The sequence below is a fragment of the Sciurus carolinensis genome, chromosome 8 (genome assembly GCF_902686445.1).
Source record: "Sciurus carolinensis chromosome 8, mSciCar1.2, whole genome shotgun sequence".
Classification (NCBI taxonomy): domain Eukaryota; kingdom Metazoa; phylum Chordata; class Mammalia; order Rodentia; family Sciuridae; genus Sciurus; species Sciurus carolinensis.
The window spans coordinates 115,125,886-115,139,812 of NC_062220.1; the positions used below are offsets into that span (position 1 = coordinate 115,125,886).

The following is a 13,927-nucleotide window of genomic DNA, read 5'->3' on the forward strand; positions in this document are numbered from 1 at the left end:
CTCTACTTGAAACAGCATCTTCCTCCTGTGCCACCTGCCATCTCAGAGTTCTGCCCCCAGCCTGAAGTCATCTGACTCCTACTTCTGGCTCTGTCTAAGCCCATCCTCTGCCCTGTCAATAGTCTCAGGATCCCTGTTCTCTTGAAAGTTCCCAGAGAACCTCTCAGGCTCCCTCTCTCACTGTCTGAGTAGGGTGGAGCATCGGTAGCTATAACTTGGGGTGAGATGGGACGTCCTCGAGGGCAGGGGACCTGAAGGCCAGAGTTAACCCTGAGCAGGATTCACCTCCCTCCCATCTACTCACTCTTGCCATGTTGGAGAACACGAGCAGGGGCCTCCAGGGCCATGGGAATGGCAGGTGCTGCCAGGCTCTGTAATAATCACACCAATCCCAACTCTGCTACTCAGAAGCCTTGGGTCTTGGGCTCACACCTTAAATCTCCGCACTACCCTTGCCTCTCCGTGGGTAATACTTATGGAATACTGTAATGCATGGAATTGGTGTAACATATGGAAGCACAGGGGAGGCAGCCACTGAGCAACTGGGCTATTCATTGTCAATACAGTGAAGTCACTTGACATCGTCTTGGACTCCCACCTCAAGGCGTTTCTGTCTCCATTATCAGCATCCAGCTGATTGGATTCTGTGATCAAGCCTGGGCAGCTTAACAAACCTCCCAAAATCTAAATTAAAGTCACCAATGTTGCTGTAATTGAATGTTGGAAGCGATAACGATGCAGATTGGATTTGGCTGTTTTCTGCCAAGGATGCAGCGCCCTCGCATTTTCTCCCTTGAAACCAACACCCACTGCATTTGCTTCTCTGCAGAGGCCCATGGTGGGGTGTCTCTTTGCACAGCCAGACTGGGGAAAAACAGGATGCACACCCTGCTCAAAGTCCATAGCACTCTGGGTGAAATGAGCACCCTGCTGCTGGAGCCCTATGATGGGAGCTCTGGAGACAAGTGGCTGTTCAGAGAACAAGACCATGGACTGGAAAGCTGCCACGGCTCAAGGACAAAGACTTGCCCCTTCCCTGCCCTGCATGTTTAGATTCAGTTCTGCAGAGAGGGACAGTGTCTGTCCCATCTATCCATGTTATTGACCCAGAGGAGCATTGCTGGCAAGGGCTGATCCTGCTGGTGACTAGCCTTGGCCCTGGGTACAGTGGCCCTCTTGCTGCTGTGACTCAGGAACCCTATCATGGTAGTAAGCGGGAGGAGGGCAAGGCTTTTCTTTCTTTTCCCGCAAGGACCCTGCCCAGGTTCTGGGCATGCATAGACGAGTAAGTGATGAACTTTGTCCCCAAAGAAGCCACCACATTCTTTTAAATATTTGGAAGCCATAAATATTACTCCATTTGGCCAGAGGCAGGTGGAGGAGACCAGAAAAGAAATCTCAGCAATGGAGTACACTATGGCAGTGCTGAAGTGAGAAAATGCTTGAGTATGCAATGAGCCTGTGGGGTCTCCCCATGTGGCATCAGGACTGGCTGAAGAGCCAAGAAGGAGAAAGGACCTGGAACTGCTGTGAGCACTGTGCCAGGGCTTTCTGGGCACAGGGGAAGTGGGAATCCCCACCTTGTTGACACCCTGTGATGGATGAGCAGTCCTGTGCCTCTGCCAGAACCCATCTCAGTGGCACACCCTAAAAACTTCTTCAGTTCATTGCTGGGTGTGAATACATGGGAGACATGACCTGAGGCCCATTCTCATTTCCAGCCACTGTGTGTGTGACAGGGGGTCCCAACTGGTTATACTGCACTTTGACCCCAAGGAGCTTGTGGACAGGTGAGGACAGAGCTGGACTTCCTACAGTGAAATAAACAAGAGGCAGTGCAAAACGGGGTGGCCATAGAGCTTCTGCATGTCATCTCCCCCTCCTACCCCCCCCAAAACCAACCTGTACAGCCTTTTGGTTTCTTGGTTTTAAAAAACTGCCCACAACAGGGCATTGCCACTGAGAAATTTGATCCATTTTCTTCCAAAAATGAAAAAAAGCTGTTTCTAAAAATATCCCACCTGGCCCCACTGTTACCATGGCAACTCATCTTTCCTAGGTGCCTCCTGAGGAAAGATGCCCAGAGGGGTTCCTCAGCTAGACCAGGTCATTAAACGGGCTAAGAAGAGACCTGGGTGTGATGGGAGAGCACAATAAGAAGGGGCTCCCTCTGGTTCTGACCTCTGATTTGAAGTAAACTCGTGGCAGTTCTGTGCAAATGTGAACTGTGCCTTTGCAAGGTGACCGAGGGCTCAGTGGGCCAGGGACCTGGGTTCTGACTTATATTACATCCCAGTGATACCCAGTTTGGGTGCTTAATATCCTCCCTAGGGGGATCATATTCCCAGCATAGTGAGGATTAAGGTACACTTAATCCAGGTCATGTAGAGTCGTGTAGGACCACCAGGCTCTGCCCAGGCCACCACCTCCCCTGCACGAACCCTGACCAGGATGGTGTATGTGTACCAGGCTTTCCAGGGAGTCCAGAAGGACTTGTGAGGTCTTTGTGCCCAAAAAGGAGTCTCAGTGGTCAACTAGAGCATGCAGACATGGCTCCCTAAGACAGTGACTCAAACCTTAATTACTAGCCATAGAGTAAGTTTAAGCACAAAATGATAGATACAGACCTCAACAGATTCAGAGAAGCTGTTAATTTATTCACAGACTTGGCACCATAGGGACTCATTTCCTGGATGCAAAAATAGTGTCGGTTACAGAGGGGATTTTCATTTTATAGGGTACAATGAGAGTGGTTAATCATTAAGAAACTGTGGACATGTATTCAGACAGTCAAGGGCTAGTTGTGCAGGTTAAAACTTTACCTCAAGAAGGCAGTTATAAAAAGCTTGAAACTCATTGTTACCTGAAGAGATAAAGGAGTCCAGATCCCAAGGGGATGAGTACTCAAATCCCACCCATTGCTTTTCTTTCTCTGGGATTCATGTTTCACAGAGTTTCAGTATTTGCTGTGTCTACATTTAGGACTAATTTGTAATGGGGTAAGGTCAAAGTCCAGAGTCCAGCGTTCAGAACCACCCCCTTCCTTCAGGGCCCATTGTTATTAGGAAAGGACTTACTGGGAGGTTAATGCTTGGCTAGTTTCCCCTCCCTCCTCCAAAGCTGCACTACTTTTCTTTGGGGCTTACCTTGAAGGAATATTATTTTCTATAACCCTTCATTAAGAATTTGACAGGTGTTCAGCTCAACCACAGCAACTCCATGTGGTGGCCAAATAATAGCTCCCAAAAATGTCCATTTCCAAATTCCAGGGACTTTGCAGATATGATTAAGTTATGGATCTTGAGATGTGGGTGATTATTCAAGTGTGCCCAATATAATCATGAGGGTCCCTATAAAAGTCAGGAGAGGCAGAGAGATTAGAAGATGCTACTCTGCTGGCTTTAAAGAAGGAGGAAGGGACCTCCAGCCAAGGAATGAGGGTAGCCTCCAGAAGCTAAAAAAGGTGAACAGTCTCTCCTAGAGCTTTCAGAAGGGGAACAACCTGCCACAACCTTGATTTTAGGACTTCTGACTTCTAGAACTATAAGATAATAAAAGTATTGTTTTAAGACATTGTATTAATTTCCTAGGGCTACCCTAAGATAGTAAATTACCCAAACTGGTGTCTTAAAACAACAGGAATTTATTCTATTGCAGTTCTGGAGGCCACAAGCCTAAAATCAAGATGGCTCATGCCTTTCTCTTGGATTCTGATGTTGGCAGAAATCCTTAGCATTCCTTGGCTTGTGGACATATCACTTCAATCTCTGTCTCTATCCCTCTGTCTTCTTATAAGGACAGCAGTCACATTGGATTAAGGGGCCATAGTATTCCGGTGTGACTTCACCTTAACTAATTGCATTTGCATCAGCCCCTCCAAATAAGGTCACATTCTGAAGTTCTAGGAAGGTTGTGAATTTGGTCACAGCCAGCCCTGTATAGACTCTATGGGTTGCAATACTCATACCCAACAGAAGCTTCCCATGAATGGAAGGTCACTGCCACACACTGATAGCCCCACCAAAATTATCAGAGAAGTCATGACCACTGCCTTGTAACTCATTGGTAACCTGAGTTTTATGGATTTATTCTCTTTAAATAAAAGAGAATTCATTTTTCTATGTAACTGGTAAAGTTGATGGTATTTCGGGAATCAGTGCTTCCCTAGAGATGGCTATGTCAGTCGTGTCTATGAATGGGTGGGAATGTGTCTCTCTTGGTCATTTGCTCCATGGGGTCCTGCCATGCAAGAGTGGGCCTAAGCCTCATTTCTCAGCTCTGTCCCTGACTTGAAGACTGAGGTCAGTTATCCTTGCTTTACTCCATAGTCTGTGCGCTATGCGCCTTTGTTACTTTAGCTAGGAAGCCCAGGAGCACCACTGGCAGAGAACTGTACATGGAGACTCAGGCCCAGTTTCCCACCATCAAAAGGAAGTCACTTGAATGGAAAGACAGAGATCCTCATTGATCCTGAATTGTCTCTGGGGAAGAGCAAGTGTTCCCACCTTTCCTGCTTGGATGTCCTTATTTCAGAAGTCATGTCCTTTGAAGGAGGCAGAGCAGCTCACTGGGATCCTGGTTAATCACTTTTCTGAGTGTTTGATCTGAACATTAGAAGTATGCCAGGACCAGCAGCACAGAGGCAGCAGGCCATGCAAGACCTGGGGAAGCCCATGTAGGAGGTCAGAAAGATCACCCTGGTGATCCTGCTGGGAAGTGACTGGCTCTTTCCTGAACAGGAGGAGGGGGAAGCAGAAACCCCTGATCTTGCTTTTCCTCTTGCTCCCTCCATCAACCCTCAGGTTTGATTCCCTGGGTCACTATCCTCCTCTGTGAGCCATTTCTTTGTAGGTCCAGGCTCTTGGACAGCAGTCGGTGGATATGATCTACTGTTATCGGACTGCCCAGCCATCTCAACTCAGATGCCCTCTGTACTGAGCCTCAGCCTTTCTGCTAGAGTGAGGACCTGGGTGACAGTGTCTACAGCCCCCCTCCAATGCAAGTACTCTAGCTCTACCCTCTTCCTGGCCAGGTTGATGGTCTGGGATGGAGAATGAGATGACGGGCCAATAGAGCAAAATGAAATATTCTCACAAGTCCTGCAAGAACAGAATCGTTCAGGAAGCAAGTCAGGGCTCAGGCCCTGACCTGAAGTCACTATAGTCTCAGGTATGCCTGGTATGCCTGTCCCAATGTTGCAGCTTATTTCTCAGGCCAGGTTCCTAGAGATTCTGTCAGTGTGGCCTTCAGTGAGACACAAGAAGTGGATGGAATGGCTAGGAGAGTTGTGGTGGGGAGCTGTGGTCCTAGAGCTGGGCCACATGGGCTAGGACCCCGGGTCTCCTACTTGCACACCGTAGGACCATTCCACTCCAAACCTCAGTTTCCTAGCTCTCTCCCCTGTAAAATGAGGATGCTAAGTGTACACAGATTGAATGAGTTTTTTGTCCAGTGCTTTTAAAAAGTCTGGCTGTAAGGAAATCCCACGGAACCATGCCGGACACGGGAAATCACATAAGGGAGTTTATTAAGCAAACAGAGTGTCTCCCTGCAGGGTAGGAGAGAAAATGAGAGGAAAAGAGAGGAAAGAGAAAGGGTGCAGGCTAGAGAGAGTGGAAAACCAGGAGGATAGAGAAAAGTGAGGAGGACAGACAGAAGGATGGGAAAAGATGGTGGGGAAGCTATAGTAAACAGTTGTATTCCGCTGGGCAAACAGGGGACCAATATTGGAGAAGGATACTTGCAAACTGACTGATGAACCAATTGCTAGCTAGGATGTTCACAGATTGACAAGTGGTTGGGAGGCAGGGAAAATGACTGCAATGGAATGGGCGGGGGAGCAGCTTTGTACATTACACTGGCACCTTGTGTAAGCCTCAGCTGCCACTACTGCAATCATTCTGATTGTTATTGCTGCCTACTGTGAGATACCTGTCATCTTGCCCAACTGCTTCAGTGCTGACCAGTGGGAAGCTGCTTCTTCCAAGTTTGATTCTTGAGTTTCTGGGACCCAGGTTGGTTTTGAGTACAGTTCACCCAGCATTTCCCAGAAGTACTAGGCACATGCAAAACCACTCAGTGGCCCAAACAAATGAGGCAAAGTAACTGCAGCAGGTTCAGCAGAAGTGGGCAGAAAGCAGCTGGTAAAGGGACACCATGAGGCCAGAAGAAAGCACTGTGCACTCTAGAGAGGGAAAGAGGCATGCTTCAGACCAGCCAGAGGGTGCAAGCATTGAGAACAGGCCTGATGGACTGGCTGAAAGGTCCTTCTCAGCAGAGGATGGGTGACACATGACTTAATGCTCCTCTGACTGACCCCTTGCTCCCAGCTGCTGCTCAGCAAAGGCAATCTCCCCCTGCCTTCCTCCAGTGCCCAGCCCCACTCTCAGGAGGCCCCTGCAGGGAAGGAAGGTGAGACACAGCATCTCTATCAGCACTCTTTGTGGTTGCAGACCTCCCCATGAGCCTGCTGTCAGCCATTAGTACACAGCATGTGATCAGGGGCCAGTAGCCTGCCCCTTGGGGTGACTAAGAACAGGCACATGGAGAAGTGACCCCTGCTAACCTTCTACTCTCCTTCCAGGGGAACCAGCAGGACATCAGGATTATCTGCCCAGTCTCTGAGCCATCAGCAAATGTGTCATAGCCACTTGGAAAGAGCTTTCTGAGTCAGAGAAGGAAGGAGCTCAGCAGGGGTTGGTACCACTGCTCCAACACCTGACCTTGGCCAAGCCCCTTTTCCTCTTCTGGGTCTAAGTTTTCCCTTCTGAAAACAAAGAGGTATCCTGAATGAAAGAGGCCTGGCCTGACTTGTCCATGGTCTGGAGGGAGATTAGGGGCTGGTCTGCCCTTTGGGGTTTGGCCTGACCATTCCAGGAGTGAATGTCACTCTGGATTCAGCTGGGACACTTGCTACCAGACTCCACCCTTGATTTGGCTAGCAGTGCCTATGGTGAAAACAGGAGAAATGAGTGGTGGAGAAGGTAGTAAGGACTTGGAGCTGTGCCAGCCAGTTCAGGCCCACGAGCTGCACATCACCCTGTCCTTCTGGGCCTCCTCACTGTTGGAAAGTTGTCCCATATTCAAGGGCCAGAGCCTGCCTCCCTACAAACTCCACAATTCTGAACAGAGATAGACTGCAGGGACAAAATGATTTCTATGTCACAGATACTGCAGGAGAAGCCCAGACAAGTAGATGACTCCAAAGCCAGGAAACCACCCTCTCTAGGATTGTAAGTGACCTGAGCCATCTCAACTCCAATGGGGGAGTGTAATAGAGGCAGCTCTGAGTCTTGTCCTCCCAATCTGGGGATTTATGTAGCTCAGCAAAGACTGTGACTGCTTCCTGGGCCCAGAACCCACCTGAGGACTAGAGGTAGGTTGAGGAGGGGCCAGAGCTCCTGGATGACAGGGAAATGATGAGGCTCTGGGCAATCTGTTAAGGACACCAGGGTAGGGATGGGGTTACCTGGCTTCACACCCAGAGCCAGTGGCCTTCTCTTTACTCCTACAGCCATTTCTTGGAGAGCTGGACAGCTGAGGCTCTGGAGGGGATAAGGGACATTTTCTGATGCTCTCTATAGCAGTCCTGAGAGATAAGCAGGGCCAACTGATGGGGCCTGTGACTATGAGCCTGGGGCCATCTTGCCACCCAGCTAGCCTCCCTCCCCACAGCAGCCCTTCAGCAAAATGCCACTTTCCCAGCTCCCACTGCTGGCTTAATTTCTGGGATCTTTTTCAGAGGTGTCACCTGCCAGGGATCTGCTGGTTCATTCCCACATCTAGGTGGGGACAGGCCCCAAACTTGCACTGCATCCTGGGTAATGAAACCTTTTGCCTCTCAGTGTCCAGATAGACCTCTTGCTTCCATCATCTCTTAAAAGGACTGGCATTCTCTGGAATGTAATGGAGAGGCAATACATTCAGGATGCCGTTGGTGGTGATAATTCCAGCTGATGCAGATCACCCAGCACATAGGTCCTTTACAGACCAGTGAGAAGGGGATTGGAGCACTTGCTGTGCACCTGAGAAGCTGAGACTTAAAAGGGAGATAACCACATGAAAGCCTCAGAGCAGAATGGGAACCGAAAACCAGGCTTTCAAGCCTCCTCTTACTTCTTCATTTTTCATACCTCCACAGGGCAGCTGGACATCCTCTGCCTTTGAGCAGGTATGGAGACTTACCAGAGTGACTGGGAGGGCTGTTTTGTGAATCTAGCCCCACAGGGTAACTTTGACCTGGCCCTAGATCTCATTGCTATCTTGCTCCTCCTCTTGAAAATGCAATTGCAAAGTTTCTGTTGGATTTTATGTTAGTACGTAGTTTAGCCTTTGCTGTGTTGATGCTGTTAATTTTTTTGTAACAATCAGATTCTTGTCTCTCCAGGTTACTCCATAGCCCTGAGTTTTATTCCCAGTGGAATGTGGGAACAGAGAGGGTATAGGGGTCATGAAAGCTTGAGAACCCTAAAGCCATAAGCTTGTGAACTGCAGCCCTAAATAACTTCATGTATCCATGTGCTTTCTTTGCTCTGGAATAAATCCCCTCCTAGTAGAGATCCCTATAGGGGAAGAAGTGGAGGATGGGAGCCACGAAGTCATTTTTATGACTCTTGATGGATGTCTGTGAGGTTTTCCTTCAGAAAGCATAACTAACTTAATGCCATTATTTTTCCTAGTTTGAGGACTGTCACATTAAATAGATTTTATTTGTGTCCTTAACACAGTTGGCTCTCCCTGTTCACTGGTTCTACATCTGAGGATTCAATCACAGATTAAAACTATTTGGAACTAATAAGTATCTAGACATGATTTAGTATAAGGAGGACATTTGTAGGTTGTACATAAATACCATGCCATTTTGCATAAGAAACTTGAGCATTCTTGGATTTTGGTATCCTCCGGTGTTCTGGAACCAGTCCATTGATGATACCAAGAGACAAATGTATTGTTTCATTTATCTTTCCAATGTGTGTTTCCTCCTTGTGAAGTTTCTTTACCTGGACCTGAGACCTCTGGACTCAGTGTGGCCAGAGGTCACCATTCTGGAGACCAAGTCCCTGTCATTATTTAATTCTGAGTCTGCCCAGACTGACATGGGTCACACCATTGTGCCTCTGAACCATCTTAGTCTTGCTGTTGGAATGTGGGTGGGGGTTCCCCCACCCACTCCTTCAAGGATGGCAGCTATGCAGGAACTGTACAGGAGTATGGCTAGTCGTTCATGGCCTTGGAGCTGAGTGGGTACCACTGTCCATGTGTATGGCTGGTTTCATGGGTCCTTTCTGCCTAAATCCACTCCTGTTTTCTCCAGCCCCTGACCTCCTGTGACCACCCTGGCCTTGGCCCAACCAGATCTTTGGCCTCTCTGTCCCTCTGGTCTGCCCATCATACCACCTGCTATCCATCTCATCTTTCCCACAGACCATGGCTTATGTGCCACACATTCCCTTCTGCCAAAGGATAAGGGACCAGACCCCTGTGCTTGTGCCAGAGGCCCTTCACCATTTCCCTTTCCAGCCTGCCCTTCCATGCCCTACCCCTCCCACCTGCTTTGTCCACCCTCCTGTGTGTGACATGCCAATTGCTGTATGTGCCAAGAACCAACAGGCCCCCAAATCATTTGTTCTTTCACTCATTTGCCCCCTCTTATCCCACCCTTCCTCATTTTTCTGATCTCACTGTCCCTCTGGGAGGGACTTTCCCTGCCCATCTTTGTGAATTGACTGTGCTAGTCAGTAATCACTGACCGTGGTTCTTCCTGTCCTGCCTCCAATACAGCCAGTGACATGACAGCAGAACAAGCACATTGTCATGCTTCTGGGGACCTGAACTTGGACCTTGAGAGCTGTTTGCAAAAGTATCCATTTAATAACAAGTTAAATAGAAGTATGGAGCCCCCTGACCTGCCACAGGGAAAGATGCTCCATTAAGTACTTGCACCTCTCCTCCACTCTTGTTTTGAGAACCAGGGGTCACATTCAGGCTGACCTGCAGCCACACCTGATCCCAGTGGCCCTCCTGGTGTAGAGTAGAGTCAGTGGCTGTTCTGCCTGGTTGTTGGTCAGTCATTCTGGTTGTTAGACTGGGAAGGTGACAATACATCTCAGTGATAGGAGGTCATAAGAACTCAGGCTCTGATGCCAGATACACCTGGATGCTCCAGAGTACACTCACCTCATAGCCCTGGAAATTTCTATGCACCTTTCTGCCCCAGGCCTACCTTGCTGGGTCATCACATGCACTACCTGAGGTAGCCCCCTCCCCAAGTCCTGGCACTCAGAAAGACTGAGTACACATCAGCTGGTGGAACCTTTCTGAGGTGAGCCAGAGAGGAAGCCATACTGGCAGACAGACCTGGATTCAGTTCACTGCTCTTCTCCTTAACAGCTGAGCCCTAAGCCTGTGGCTTGGCCACTTGGAATCTACAATTTGTTGCCTGTGGGGAGGGAAGAGCTGCCATCTACTGACCTCCACTGTGAGATTCAGAACATCTTTGGATAAAGACTGGCCCAGTACATGTGGTTTCCCAAGGCTGGGCCATTCTGAGGCTGAGATTGGGCTGGTTGGTAGGGAGGCTCCCTACCCCCTGCCTGGATGCTGGTCCAAGATCTCTGTGGCCAGCAGGGACAAGGTGTGCATTGGACACTCCCCCTTACTTGGGACCCATGCAGCTGCCTGACTTGGCCCTGCCATTGGCTCACAGTGCACTTGGAACAGCAACTTAGCCTTGTCCACCCACACACACCTTGCCTGCCATGAGAAGAAATCTGTTCTCTCATAATATGCATTCATTTTTTTGAATTTTTGTTTAATTTTACATCAAGTTACAGATTTTTTCCTTCTGAAAAACAAAAAAGGCTTGCAGATAATTTCTGAAAGAAGGCATTTCAAAAAGTCCTCAGTAGATACAGCTCTGGGACTTACAGTCTGCTGTGAACCTCTTGGTTATCCTGTACTGAGCATTTAGACAGCTGCAGGGCCCCAGGCCAGCTGTCCTCAGAGGCCCCCATGGCCCAGCAGCTCCTGGCTAGCCGGAAGAGGAGCAATGATGGCTCCTGAGCAGCTGCCATGAGAGGTGAGAGGGAAGGTGGGAGTGGGGACAGAGGGCTGCCTGGCCCCTTGCATGGAGGCCCCAACAGCCTGGTGAGAAGAGGGGACTAGCAAGATGGCCTGGGCATGACTTCATCTGGGAGAGCACTCGTTGCTTTGTATGTCCCCTGCGGATGGTTCAGTCCCTACCCTTAGCCTGTGTCTGCACACAGAAGGCATTCCATAAGCAAGTGGCCATACTTCTCCAGAGGCAAGATGGATGCAGATCAGCAGGAAGACAGGCCAGGGTGGAGGTGTGAGGAGACAGGGAGCAGATAGCTTCTATTGGAGCCTGAGCTGGGGGGTGACTTTGAAAAGGGGGACAGCATTGGGCTAGGTCTCAAAGGGATGAATGGGGTGAGACAGCGAGGAGGCGGAGGAGGTGTAAGACTCCAGAGGGTGGAAACATAGGGTGAAAGCCCCAAGCAAGCTTAAGCATTTGCAAGGAATAGGAGACAGTTGGGTGTGACTGGGTAGGCCTATAAGGTCAGGAAGGGAGTTGAGGCTCTTTTCTGGGGGTGTCTGTGCCCACTGAACAATCTCTACCTCTCCACCCAGCTTTGGCCACACTTGCCCACAGGCCACAACTTAGGGGAGCTGGTGCCCTGCATGAAGGCACCTGCAGAGTAGTACCCCTCTCTAAAACTAAGTCTAAGCTCTTCCATTGACTCAGGTAGGCTTGTGCTGGCTGGGCCAGGGTTGAGCAGGTCCCTCACCATGGCCAGGAGCAGCTTTGGGCACAATCTAGGGAAACATTCATTTTAAATGAAGGGCTTCCTCCTCTGCCTTCCTTGGTTCTTGGGCCTTGTTGATTGGAAACAACCACAGCAACTCTGTTTCCCTTCACAGATGACTCTGGGGATGACGACGAAGAGACTGCCTCCCCAGCAGATAAGAGTGAGCTACACCACACCCTTAAGAACCTCTCCCTGAAGTTAGATGACCTCAGCACGTGCAATGACCTCATTGCCAAGCATGGTGCTGCTCTCCAGCGCTCCTTGAATGAACTAGACAGTCTCAGAATTCCATCTGAGAGTGGGGAGAAGCTGAAGGTCGTGAATGAGAGAGCCACCCTCTTCCGCATCACTTCAAATGCTATGATCAATGTGAGTTCCCACCCCCCCCACCATCTGGGCATAAGTGAGGGGGACCCCCAAAACCAAGGGACTCCCTTTTAGCAGCACTGTGGACCCTAACTGGGTGACCAGAGGTGCTTAACAAACCAGAGCTCTGTTTCTGGGGCTCCAAGCCATTTTCCAAAGCTAGCACCTCCCGCACTATCCAGCATTCTCTATGTCAGCTCCTTTTCTCGGCCATTATTGGGTGTGGACATTCTTTTTAATTATTTGGTGGAAACCACAGTTGACTGTGGAATCTGATTGAGGCTTACAGGTGGTTTGGTCATGTGTGAGGAAGGTCAGGGCCCAAAGTTAAGAAGCTGAATCAGTGGGTCAACATAGTAGGGACATGGCTGCCATCCTGACCCTCACAACTGCTCCTGCTTTCATTTGCCTTGGGTACAACCCACAGATGCAATGGGATCAGAATCCACATAAGCATGGGGAAAGGAGACAGGTATGTGTGGTGGGGGTCTGGGGTTGGGGTTCCATTAGCCAGAAGAACTTTGGAGCTGAGCCTACCAGCGGGTCACACCAACCTGCTAGACAAACCAAGTAACCAGAGTCCACAAACTAAGAGGTATAGGTGTGGAAGTTGGTTACTCTCCCTGGGTTCTGGAAACTTGGAGGGTCAATCTATGGTGACAGAAGTATAACATTTGACTGTACTTCTGGGCCCTTCCTCTTTCTGCCTGGTGAGTGTTGCCCAGGTGGGTTAGTGAATTTTGTATTGCTATGACCGAAATACCCGAGAAGAACAACTTATAGAAGGAAAAGTTTGTTTGGGGCTCACAGTTTTAGAAGTCTCAGTCCAGAGACAGCTGAGTCCATTGCTCTGGACCCAAGGTGAGGCAGCACATCATGGAAAAGGGCATCGTGGAGGAGCATTGCTCCATTCATGGTAGCCAGGAAGCACAGAGAGAAGGAGGAAAGGAACCAAGCCACATGATGAACCCTTCCAAGGCAGAGCCACAGTGATCTACCTTCTCTGCCCATGCCCCACCTGTTCACGGTTACCTTCCAGTTACCCCACTCAAAATAGGATGGACTGATTAGTTTATAACTCTCACAATCCAATCATTTCACCTCTGAATATTCCTGCATTAACACAGGGGCTTTTGGGAGACACCTCATATCCAAACCATAATACCAGGCCTCTACCATCCAGACTTGGTTCTACTGAGTCTGGTGGCACATACTTGTAATCCCAACTACTTGGGAGACTGAGGCAGCCTTAACAACTGAGAGAGAGACCATGTCTCAAAAAAAAAAAAAAAAAAAACCCAAGGACTGGGGACGGGGCTCAGTGATAAAGCACCCTTGGGTTAAATTCCCAGTACAAAAAACAAAAACAAAATAGACTCAGGTCTGACTGCAATAATCTTCTTCCAAGGACAGCCTCCCAGAGAGGCACATCCAGGCCAGAGGTCCCTTGGGGTAACACGCTGGGAACAGGGTGGCCAAGGCAGGGGAGGAGTGCAGAAATGGAGTCTACTACTTGGGGGAAATAGAGGTCTATGGAATGTGGCTCAGGAAGGCCATTGGGCTGGCTAAAGACAATGGGGAATTCCAGTGCCCAGGTAAGCCCCAGCTGGGGGACCAAGCCTCCAAGTTCAGGAGTTAGAGAGAGCTGAGCTAGAAGTTGGCACCATGCTCCAGGCCTTACAGGAAACCCAAAGGTAGGGTGAGCAGATGGAGGCTGGAGCCCACTGCAGGCT

General features: G+C 49.4%; 1 protein-coding gene across 4 annotated transcripts in view; it reads left to right on the forward strand.

The window, feature by feature from the left end:
* Positions 1 to 13,927, forward strand: part of Osbp2 (oxysterol binding protein 2) — a 164,168-nt gene that overhangs the window by 121,526 nt on the left and 28,715 nt on the right. For all 4 annotated transcript variants that reach the window (XM_047562035.1, XM_047562037.1, XM_047562036.1 and 1 more), the window contains one exon: positions 11,941 to 12,197. In XM_047562035.1, the coding sequence (XP_047417991.1) occupies positions 11,941 to 12,197 (257 nt within the window). The remainder of the gene's footprint in view (positions 1 to 11,940; positions 12,198 to 13,927) is intronic.